At 37.8% G+C, this 11,563-nt stretch overlaps 2 protein-coding genes and 1 long non-coding RNA gene across 3 annotated transcripts; all 3 read left to right on the forward strand.

The window, feature by feature from the left end:
• Positions 1–6: 6 nt before the first annotated feature.
• LOC127062820 (uncharacterized) lies at positions 7–914 on the forward strand. The gene is made up of 2 exons (XR_007781208.1): positions 7–514; positions 660–914. It is a non-coding gene; the product is annotated as an uncharacterized LOC127062820 (long non-coding RNA).
• Positions 915–1,016: 102 nt separating this feature from the next.
• LOC127062818 (platelet glycoprotein V-like) lies at positions 1,017–4,343 on the forward strand. Its single transcript, XM_050991625.1, has 6 exons — positions 1,017–1,258; positions 1,366–1,634; positions 1,755–2,014; positions 2,137–2,425; positions 2,611–2,763; positions 3,638–4,343. The coding sequence occupies exons 1-6, from the start codon at positions 1,087–1,089 to the stop codon at positions 3,965–3,967; spliced, it is 1,473 nt and encodes a 490-aa protein (XP_050847582.1). The 5' UTR covers positions 1,017–1,086; the 3' UTR covers positions 3,968–4,343.
• Positions 4,344–5,617: 1,274 nt separating this feature from the next.
• On the forward strand, positions 5,618–11,563 carry LOC127062175 (brain-specific homeobox protein homolog). Its single transcript, XM_050989925.1, has 3 exons — positions 5,618–7,935; positions 8,064–8,316; positions 10,428–11,563. Exons 1-3 carry the CDS (start codon positions 7,594–7,596, stop codon positions 10,709–10,711), a joined length of 879 nt encoding a protein of 292 aa, XP_050845882.1. The 5' UTR covers positions 5,618–7,593; the 3' UTR covers positions 10,712–11,563.

Consider the following 11,563-nt stretch of genomic DNA (forward strand, 5'->3'; position numbering starts at 1 on the left):
CATGTCTCTCGGCTTTTGTGACGTCATCGATTCAATACTTTTCGCGAAGGTCCCTCGCGAGAGAGAGCGCGCATAATACCTGCAAGCGCCGTCCGGTGGCGCCACGAACGCTAAGCTCGAACCAGACTCGACCGAGTGTGCAACGAGTGCCGCCAAATATAAACGATTTTCGTTCCCGTTCTTTTAGATCTTTTTTGTTTTTGTTTTTTTATCTTCTATATATTGCATATTATATTATATTATATTATATTATATTATATTATATTATATTATATTATCTTGTATTCGTGCGTCATTTATTCTTAAATCGTAAAAACGATAAATGATAAAAAATTGTAGAAACAATTATTGAAAAATATACACGAGTAAATATTTTCTGTGTTTAATAAGTTATCAATATCGTTCGTCACAATAGGCCTTTGTTATCTGCCATACAGTACAATGGTCAAGTTATACGTATTTACTTATATTTTAAATTTATTATCGACGTCTCAAATTACGCATTTCTTTCAAGGTAATCCCAATTAATTCCATTTATGCTTTCATTCTAATCGTATAGAAATGTAACGAATCGTTGTAAAATAAAATGAAATAGAACACTGAGATTAGATAAGAAGCTTAATAAACATAGCATTTATTCGATATATTACATTTTCTAGGTCTTAATTCGAAACACAGCTAAAGGATTAATCCACGTTTCTCAATCATATGAATAAAAGGAATCATCGATCGAAAAATCAAAATTGAAGCTATGATTTTTCCATGGAAGTATGACGCATTCAGGAATCACTTTTAGATTAATGATTATGATGATTAAGAATGTACGAGTTCGTAGAAATCGTACGTAAGACTTACGATACGCCTTAAAAAAAAATTAAAAATATCAACGAAATAAAGAAAATTCATTCTATCTATTTTTCTATCTTTGTCTTTTTCTCACCTGGCTATTCCGATGAGTAATGCTTTAGCGATATCTTATCATCGTTTCGTTATCAGAGGATAGTCGAACAGATAGAAGCAGACTTCATCTCAGTTTCTATTAGGTAGTACGACGATCGACGATTACGTTTCCGCCGTTTCGAAAATATGGATCTTCGTGCACTTTTATTTTCGATCTTCGTCCTCTCCGTTAATTGCCAATCGAATTCTAAACAGTTGGTTGATGATAACAATTCAACAGAAGTTCGACAAAATTCGAAAACGTCTATTATTTTGCCAACAACTCTTCAGAATTTGTGTACAATATGCTCTTGTGGTTGTACGTTATTTCATATTTTTTCGTATATAATTAGATTTTGTATACATACATACATACATACATATATATTTACCATTGATTATATTAATAATGATTTGTTTTAATAGTGAATTTCGTGAACTGCACTCAACGAAATTTGAATACTTTTGAGGATATGCAATGGCCAGAAAAACCGATCGTAGAAATTTCGTTTAAGAAAAATAAATTTGTTCGCATCAAGCCTTTTCCATCGGTCGTCATAGAGAAATTGATTCTTCGACAAAATCATATTACAACTATAGACAATTGCGCTTTCAAAAAAATTATTAATCTTACCGAACTAGATCTGAGCGATAATATGCTCACGACGGAAAATTTAAAGCCACAAGTCTTCGAGGTAATATATCTTGTTATTTTCTTCCTTTTGTTGCTTATTTTCGAATTTATATACCCTATTATTTTTTCTTTCTTTTTTTTTTTTTATACTTTACATCTAAATTGTGTTGTTACTTTTTAGGGCAGATTTTCGCCGGAAGCTTACGAACCATTATCGAAACTAACGTATTTAAATCTCGCCGGCAATGTGCTTCACGCTTTAGACCAAGATCTCTTCGAGCATATACCTTCGCTTAAAGTGTTAATTCTTAATGAGAATCCATTGAAAATGATAGAAGGTCATACGGCTCTTGCCTTAAGTAGTCTACCGTATTTGGAAGAACTTGATCTCAGTTCTTGTGATCTGGATGAACTACCAAAATATATATTTTATAAACCTAGGTAAGACATCATTTTCATTATCACCATTAAAATAATCATTGTTCTTGCATGTATATATACATATGTACACGCACACACATACACAATACTACTATTGTTATAATTATAATTTATGATTATAGATACCTGAAGAAATTGTCTTTGAATAGCAACAGATTCACTGAAATACCATCGGCTTTATCAAGAGCAACAGCTTTAAAGATTCTAAGTCTTGACGAAAATCCGATAAAGAAAATCAATCGATTGAACGCGTTCCCGCTGATGCCTAATTTGAAAGAATTAAATCTTTGCTGTATGCCAGATCTGATTGAAATCGGTAGTGAATCTTTTGCTAAATTAACGAATCTGGAAATTCTCCGTATACAGAACTGTCCGTTGTTAAAGAAGATTGACGAGAACGCCTTAAAGGAGGTAATTCTTAATAATAATAATTAATCAATGATTAAATCGAAGATATTAAAAGTCAATTGGCAAAGAATCGATTATAATAATTTTCTTCATTTAACGATATCACATCACCACGAGATATAATTTTACATTAACTAATTAATTAAATATTTTCATCTTCTATCTTTTTATTTTTTTTTTTCACTAAGGAAATGGCCCTGTGGCCGCCTTTGAAGATCCTCGATTTATCGGATAACGCCCTACGTTATTTACCGTCGCAACTCGTAGGAAGGTGGGACAGGCTTGAAGAATTGGATCTGATGAACAACGAATGGAGCTGCGATTGCGATAATCAATATCTGGTAAGTTCTGGCAATCACGGCCGTTCATACGCGCGTTCTCTCTCTCTCTCTCTCTCTTTCTCTCTCTTTCTATCCCTATCTTTCTCTGTCTATCTGTCTGTCTATCCGTCTGTTTGTCTGTTTGTCTTCTCTCTTTCTCTCACTTTCTCTCTTTTTCTCGTGAAAAAAATAAAAAAAAAAAAAAAAATTGCAACGTCCCTTTCATCCTCGACTGATCACCATGATCCCTTCGTAACTTAACTCGATCATCGGCCAAGTCTCATTCCGTTCATCGGTACGATCAATTGCTTCTCGTTTTGAGTTAGGAAAATAAAAAGCAAAAGGATTCATCTTCTACGTATTTATCCGTAGAAAAGAAAACGATCGGTGTGCAATTTTTCAGTTTAATTTTCAACAACGACTACTGAAATCGAGAAAACAAAAAGATAAATGAAGTTAATCGTTTATAAGTAACTGAGATAACGTTGAAATCATTTACATATTTATTTGTCTCTTTTAAATTTCATTTCTTTTTATCGTTACAGTTATTATTTCATATCCAAAGTTTCTCTTTTTTTTTTTTTTTTTTTTAAAGTATAAGCTACACCGAGTGTAATGCAATTATATTAAATTAAATAATATACTATTATCTTTATGTTACATAAGTTTCGTGTGGATATGAAAAAAATTAAATCACGAAGAGTAAAATAAAAAAAAAATACAATTAAAAGCAGAAATACGTAACGATAATAAACGAATTTCTTTAATTTTTTTTTCCTTTTTCTTTTTATTAAGTTCTTCAAAAATCATTCATCGAAATAAACGTAGCTGATGAGAAAAATATTTCTTATCTCTTTCTTTCTCCTTCTCTAATATTCTTTTTTATGTTATATAGATCAATTCTTTACTACCACGTCATGGAAAAAGATTGATGAACGAAACAGTGAACGAATTGAAGTGCAGTACGCCGAAGGAATATGCCAAGCAAAATCTTACGTCCCTAGCGAATAAAAAATTACATTGTTTCGACCTATACGAAGCTCATTCGGACAAAGTTGGCGTCTTACACATCGGGGTTGTAGTCGGCTTATTGTTCGTTATCCTGCTCAGCCTTGCGATTATCATTCTCTATCAACGAGGATACTTTATCCTTTGTGGTACTCGAGGAGCAGCAACATATTCCCGAGCTTTTTACAAACGCACATCAAACGATTATGACATTTAGGAATTTCTAGTAATTAGTACGATTAGAATCTAGTCTAAACGAAAGAGACCTTTTATACAGATTAGAAGTTCATTGTTATCATTAATATTCATTATTTCATTTATTCTTAGATATCTTAAATATTCGATCGTTGTATGATCGTTGAAGGACTTTCTTTTTTATTTTTTTTAAGGTTTCTCTTCGAAAAACTTGTATATGTATATGTACGTATGTCTCTCTCCCTATCTCTTTCTTCTCTCTCTTTTTTATTTTTTTTTTTAATCGTAGAATAGCTCTCATGATGATCGACGTAGTACATTCTAATCATCGTACCATTCCAATCAATTATATATGTATCCAAATATTTTTATATAATAAATAATAAAAAAGGAAAAAATTTCAAATCCCAAGAGAATAATATTTCAATGTTAAAAGAAGATTCGTACGGGAAGGACAGCGGATGAAGATTGCTCTTTTAAATTGATTTACGTTTACTCCATCTATTTTCATAGTCGTTAAAAGGAAACAAAAAGAAACGAAAGACAAAAAGAGAAAAAAAAATAAATAAATAGAAAAAAGAACTGGGAAAAGAAAATAAGAGAAAAAAAAGGAGCGCAGTCAGTTGGATTCTTCAAAAGCAGGATAATCACGGTGAAAGGCTTACAGCTCGTATTAGAGCATGCGGATGCTATATAAGCGCGGTGACGATACAAAGGACGACGGACGCGTGCCGGTATTTAGATGTAGATGGTGAGAGATAGAGAGATAGAGAGAGGAAAGAGAGAGAGAGAGAGAGAGAGAGAGAGAGAGAGAGAGAGAAAGAGAGAGAAAGATAGAGTTAGAGTGGGATAGAGAGGGAAGGGGACTTGCCTCCGCGATTATTGAGTAAATTAACGTCGTAGTAATTGTGTTACCGACGCGTGTCCGTTCGCGTCGGTCTCGTCCATTGGTTTCTCTCTCTTTCTATCTCTCTCAAACACGTTGACAGAAACCTTAGACAATGCACAATCCCTATGTTTATTCCCACTTTTCCTACGTGGCCCAAAATGAACTTTTCGATAGGCACAAATTGTACCATAACTTCCTCCCTCTTTCTCTCTTTCTCTCTCTTTCACACACACACGCACACACACATTCTCTTTTACTCTCACTCTTTCTCTCCCTCTTTCTTTTTTCTTTTTTATTTACATCATTCATACACCTATCTCTTTTTTTTCTCTCTCTCATACATCATAAAACGTCGAAAGCCGCTTCTCGATGTTTTCATCCCAACGAGCTCGTGCTAACGTCCCAGGAGACTTGTTAAAGGGAAATACGACGTTGGACGATCCCACAACCACTATGATGGCGAGCCGTGAATTCGGCAAGTTTTAATACGAGGCTTTTGAAGGGTCACCGATCGATCGTTTATCGTGGTAATTAGCGACATCATTTTCCTCGGTTCGTTAAGTAGACGTTAACGTATGAAGTCGATGATCGGAAAGATGTATGAATTTTTTTTTCTTTCTTGTTTTTGTTGTATTATACATCGGATGTAACTACTTACACGTTTTTTTTCTTTCTTTCTTTCTTTTTTTTTTTTTTTTATCATAACTACATAAATCCTACGAATTTTGAAATATAATTTTATTATGAAATTTACAATATTATCTATCCATTGAATTTCTTACTGATTACTGGTGTACAGTTATATTCAAGAAGATCCGATAAAAAATCAAGTAGAAAAGCTTTGATCCTTTGTGTGTGTGTGTGGGCGCGCGCGCACTCTCTGTGTGCTCGCCGTTCGGAAAGCACCGTATATACCACCGAGGATAAGTAATTTAATCTCGTGCTTCTGTTCGTCCACGCGTCCGTATCCCTCTCTCGTATCAAATCTTCGATACAGAGAGTCTATCGACTCGGCTACGTGATTTTGCGAATATTCACTCAAAGTTAACGCGTTGAAACAGATATTTTATTCCATTGTATCACATTTTTCGGTTAAAAGTATCGGATCCGTAAGATCAGAAGAAATATTCTCAAACCAGACTAATCTCAAACATAATCGATTAACCTTGATAGTAATACTAAATATCTAACATCAGAAAAAGGAAGAATACTTATAAAAGATCTTTGAAGAAAAGTGAATGCATCACTGATTCAAGATGGCATTCCTAAAGCAAAATTCAATGTAACTCTGAGAAACGACGATCGTATTCGAAAGCTGGCATTCGTGTAACCTTCTCACCGTGTCCTTCCTTAACGTAAACGCGTGTTTGTGAATATATAAACACATGGAAAGGATATCCATCTCTTGCGGATAGAGTAGGATGCAAGAAAAAGATAGAGAAAGAAAGAGAAGGAGGGAGGGAGGAAGAGAGAGCGAGAGCGAGAGAGAGAGAGAGAGAGAAAGGGATGGATAGATAGATAGAGGAGAAAGCAAACAGGATGTAGGAGAATCAAGAATAAACGGGAGAAAAAGAAGTCAAGCTGAAGGTGGAACGACGCAAAGAACGGCTTTGGGGTTGGGAGTTACAGAGGAAGGACTGGAATGTCTTCGATCTTCCATCTCTCTTTCTCTCCCTCCTTGTTTCTCCCCTCCCCTTTCTCTCTCTCTCTCTCTCTCTCTCTCTTTATCTGTAGAACACTCTGATATCTACATTGCTAGGTGTAGAGAAGACTAGAGGGATGATTCGCGACGCGAGAGCGTGTCCATGACAACGTTGAACGTTGGTCACGCCCTGATGCTTCATTGGGACCAACCCCAGCGTCGTGAAGCGTCGCGACGCCAACCAATACGATCGTGCGTCGTTCCGGGAGGCCGAGTTTCCTCCATGCGAGGGAGCCCGCGCGTCACCAAAAGCTGCTTTTCTTTGGTAGGGGGCTCGAACGATATCGGGTCTCGAATCTCCTTGGATATCACGCACCGATACTCCCTAAACGACGACAAACCCTGCTGCCTCTCCGCCGGCTGGTCTTTCCACTAGTTTTCATTGCGATATATCGAACGAGGAAATCATCGGTTCGTTTTAATTAATCGACATCGAGGTTACACGATTTCGTCTCTTATCAGAGAAACGGGCATACCGGTTTACCAGTTGTCTTGTGATTATTTCATCGAAAAGTAATTGCATTGTTGTTACATTCATCGAGTTTAAAGAAAGACGTTCAATTTCGTCGGGTGTTTCTTTTTCCTTCCTTTTCTTTTTCTATTCTTCTTTGATTTGCTATTTCGTTCCGATGATTAAAGATCAAGTTATTTCATTTAACTATCTTTTGTTAATGAATTTCGGTTCTCTTTTTTGGATTCCTTTGGAATTCCGGAAGGATTGAGTGCGAGTTTCAATATCTGGAATTATTTTTACAAAAAGTGGTACTTGTTCTTTTTTTTGTTTTCTTTTTATTTCGAGGATTCGAAGAGTGTTGGTATTGAGAAATTCTTTGAGGATTCATACGTTGAACATGATTAGAGAACGGATTGCCGAAGATGTACAGTGCTCGAGTGTGTTTTGAAGTGTTCGAAGCATCTCAAATATGAAACCAATGTGTAACTTTCAAGTATTGCGAACGAATAGGATGTAATTTATACCTGGGATAGATCGAATTACCATCTCAAGATTATTCAGGATTTCACATCTTTGAAATTCTTACGAAAAATAAACGGAAAGATGCAATCGACCTGTCAACAGCAAGCTCAAGCACATCCTGGTCAAAACGGTACCTCCGCAAGTCGGACATCCTTTCTGATCGAGGATATTCTCAGTCGTGGCAGTGTACCACCCCATACACATCATCAGCTTCATCATCAGCATCTGAGCTCGGCTCACGGCCAACAGCATCAGCAGTATCAACAATTCGCTAATTTGTTGCCTGGATATCCGTCGGCGCCACCCACAGCTGCATTTTTTCTGGGACCACTTTTTGGTAGCGCTGGTATGGGGGTTGGCGTGGTACCAGGGGTCAGTGAACTTGCGGCCTTAAAACATTGTCGTCGACGAAAAGCACGAACGGTAAATGGACATTCATTTATAAGTTTTTCATTGTCTTGGCACTTTTATCAATACATTCCTAGTTTGTAATATATGTAATTGTTAGTTATGTTTCAATCTGATCAATGGACATTGATTTTCCTGATTAGGTGTTTAGCGATCAGCAGTTAGCTGGTTTGGAAGCCAGGTTCGAAGTTCAGAGGTACCTGAGTACACCGGAAAGAGTCGAACTAGCGGCAGCCTTGCATTTGTCTGAGACCCAAGTGAAGACATGGTTTCAAAATCGGAGAATGAAGCACAAGAAACAATTACGAAAGTTGAACACGAATTCGAATAGTAATGGGATTCAATCGTCTGGTCAACAGTGCGGTACTCAACCCGGTTCGGTGACATCTCCAGCAGGTGAGTGATTAAATGTGTCATCTTCACCTTTTTTTTCCCTACGAATCTTTCGTAATAACAAATGTTTAAATAAAATGATTTTTTTTATATAGAATTAATTTTAACGTAATTAGTAATCAATGCACGAAAATAGCTCGTCGTTTCTTTCCTCATCGTTACGTCGTATTTCATTTAAATACGTACAGAAGAAAAAGAAAATCTAAGATATAATCTAATCATTATTGTCGTTCGCAAGATAATCGTGATTAAGTGAGATTTCGGTTAGATTTTTAACAAAGTAGTACGTCGGTTGCGGGCTAGCGCTATGATTACGATCGATTTGCCATTTACTCGGTCAGCTTTAGAATTTTAGCGCGTGTTAAATATTCCCGTGCGATCGTAATAATGGACCAGTATGACGATATAATGCAACCAAAATTCCACTGACAATAAATTACGCAAGTTCGGCTTAACTAACCAGACCATAACCCGGTGGGGGGCTTGCAGGAACTGTAATCATTAACTAGCGGTACCTAGATAATGATCGCCATCTATAGTAGAATTTCCCGCAATCGTGTATGGCTAACAATGTTACTACATGGAAATTATATTATACAAGACGAAAATTCAACGATGAAGTTACATGCACGCGGTAGATACGATGGCCGAGAGGAAGATACGTTAGAGGAAAGGGGAGCGAAATGTTGGCTAAACTGATATATCAATTTGGGAATTATAGCGTTGAAGTATTTCCTCGTTAGTAAGTAGAGAATGTTTGCGAAACCGTTACGCTCGTTTCGACCTTTAACGAATTAATATCGGTTTTGTATAAAAAGGATAGATTTACATTGCATAGGAATAAGAGAAAAAGTCGAAGTCGATTCTACAATGTTTGTTTAATCACACTTTCGTGATTACGATTTACTAATCGTCCGAGATAAGAATTTGTAAAACCGTCGTCGAAAAAATCTCTTTTATTGGATGACAGAAAGGGTAACTAGCGTCCGTGGTAAATAATTTCTGATGCCGATCGAGATCGCTCTTTTCCTCCATCTCGGGGATCGCCTAATGAAATTGGGTCAGGTGTATGCCAGTACACAACTCAGACGACCGGTACTAGTCTTCAGTGGCGAACAATTGAGAGAATATAGGTCTGGTCGAGCACTTAGCTGATAATTGACTAATTTTCTCGAAGACCGAATCGAGGAACGACGAGAAAAGGGAGAGTGAGAGAGATAGTAGACGGTAGAAGGAAATTGGAAGAGAGGGAACCGGGACTTCTTAAAGTATCCGGTAGCGTCTTGAAGACGCTGAAGATGAGAAGGTAGACAAGACCTCCCTCGCTCTCTCTCTCTCTCTCTCTCTCTCTCTCTTTCTCTCACACATACACACATATACACATTTCTATCCTCTCCCTTCTTCTTACTTGCTGCCCCCTTAGCTTGCTACCAAGGAGATGCCTCGATAACTTCGTTAGCCCTTCCTACTGAACGAGAAGCCATCTTGGCTAGCAAGACGGAGTAACTCGACGACTCAGAGGTTAGGACGGCGAAGATGCGGTGCTTCCCGATTTTAGAATCGTGCACTGAGTGCATAAAGCCTAGTATCTCTCTCTCTCTCTCTCTCTCTCTCTATCTCTCTCACTCCTTCTCTCCTACCCCCTTCACCTCCCCCTAGCCACCCTCAAAAGCGACGCAGTTACCTCCCCAATTGCCACGACAACGCCCGAATTCACCGTTATTGCTCGGATCACGACCCATCTTTCCCTTCGGTCTTCCCTCAGATTAACTCCGTCGCGTCTCTTTGAAACGGTGGATCGATGAATGATGTACATCCCTTTTGAAGATATCTAAAACGCGTCTTAGATGTTTCCATGTGGCACTTTGAATTGGAGAATAACGGTTAAAATTTAAACGAGAGGTTGTTTTAATTATCTAACGACAAAAGTTGAAATGAGATATTACAAATGACACGATCGACGAATTCTTTTATCGTGTCACGCTTGTGACGCAACAATTTAATTAATCATTTCATAGTCATTTATAATCTTATAACGATCATCGATTATTACCTGCTCTATAATAAAATAAAAGTAACGTTTGGTGATCAACCGATGTAATGATTATTAATAGAACGACCTGTGGACTTCTCGCTGAGCAGCGGCGGTGCTGGTGGTGGTCGAGAGTCTCGAGGAAGTAGCGATGCTGCTATGGACTCTGATGAAGACGAAATTGATATTCTCGGCGAAGACGAGGAACCATCACCTTCGAGGAGCGTCGGAAGCTTACACCTGCCAAAACGTAGTTCTTCGACACCCTCCTTTCATCAAACGACGCATCCGCATCCGGTTACCCTCTCGCATCAATCATCACACCAACAACACCAGCACGGTGTTCAACGTCAGCAGCATCGCTGAGAATTCAAGGACGAAGGATTCTCCCCGAGGAACACTATCTTCCAACCAGAAAACTCTTCTTTTTCTTCTTCTTCTTCCTCCTCCTCCTCTTCTTCTTCTTCTTCTTCTTCTTCTTCTTCTTCTTCTTCTTCTTCTTCTACTTCAACATATTCTTTCGATCCTTCAGCTTCTTCGTCATAACTTGAAGATGAAACGGCATTAACATTGAGAGAGAGAAAGAGAGAGAGAGAGAGGGAGGGAGAGGGAGAGAGAGAGAGAGAGAGAGAGAGAGAGAGACAAAAAGTCTCTCTATGATGACGAACTTGATAATTTCGAGAGAATAGTGTTTCCTCGAGGAAGTGAAATCGGTGCCAGACGTGCTATCGGAATCTTTCCGTTCGATATAATAACGCACGTAATAACAAAGCTGATCGTGTGCGCGAATATATCCGATAAAATTAATCGATCATTTTCGTAGCCGCAAGCATGAATTTACCTGAACCTTCCTCGAAATCAGTAGGAATAATCACGGATAGAATAATTAAAGTATTACGCGATCATTAACCGTTGTCGTCGCGCGGGTGAGGGTGAGAATGAAAAAATTTGTGCCATCTGGAAAGGAATTACAAAAGTGACCGGACACAACGGAGAGAGAAGTGTGTTCGGATAATGATAAAAGGCAACGTGATTCGAGTCGGATTCGGATGGGTGAGAAGCAAACGCTGGTAAATGACTCGCTGATCGAGCTTACGCGACACTTTTTATAGGCAAAGTGCAAGTAATAAAGCTAGTCTCTCGTGTCACTTTTTATAGCGAAGTGTAAAGTTAGCCTGCGGTTCTCGTTGGAATTAAAATGTCGTACTATGACGCTGA

The sequence above is a fragment of the Vespula vulgaris genome, chromosome 3 (genome assembly GCF_905475345.1).
Source record: "Vespula vulgaris chromosome 3, iyVesVulg1.1, whole genome shotgun sequence".
NCBI lineage: Eukaryota > Metazoa > Arthropoda > Insecta > Hymenoptera > Vespidae > Vespula > Vespula vulgaris.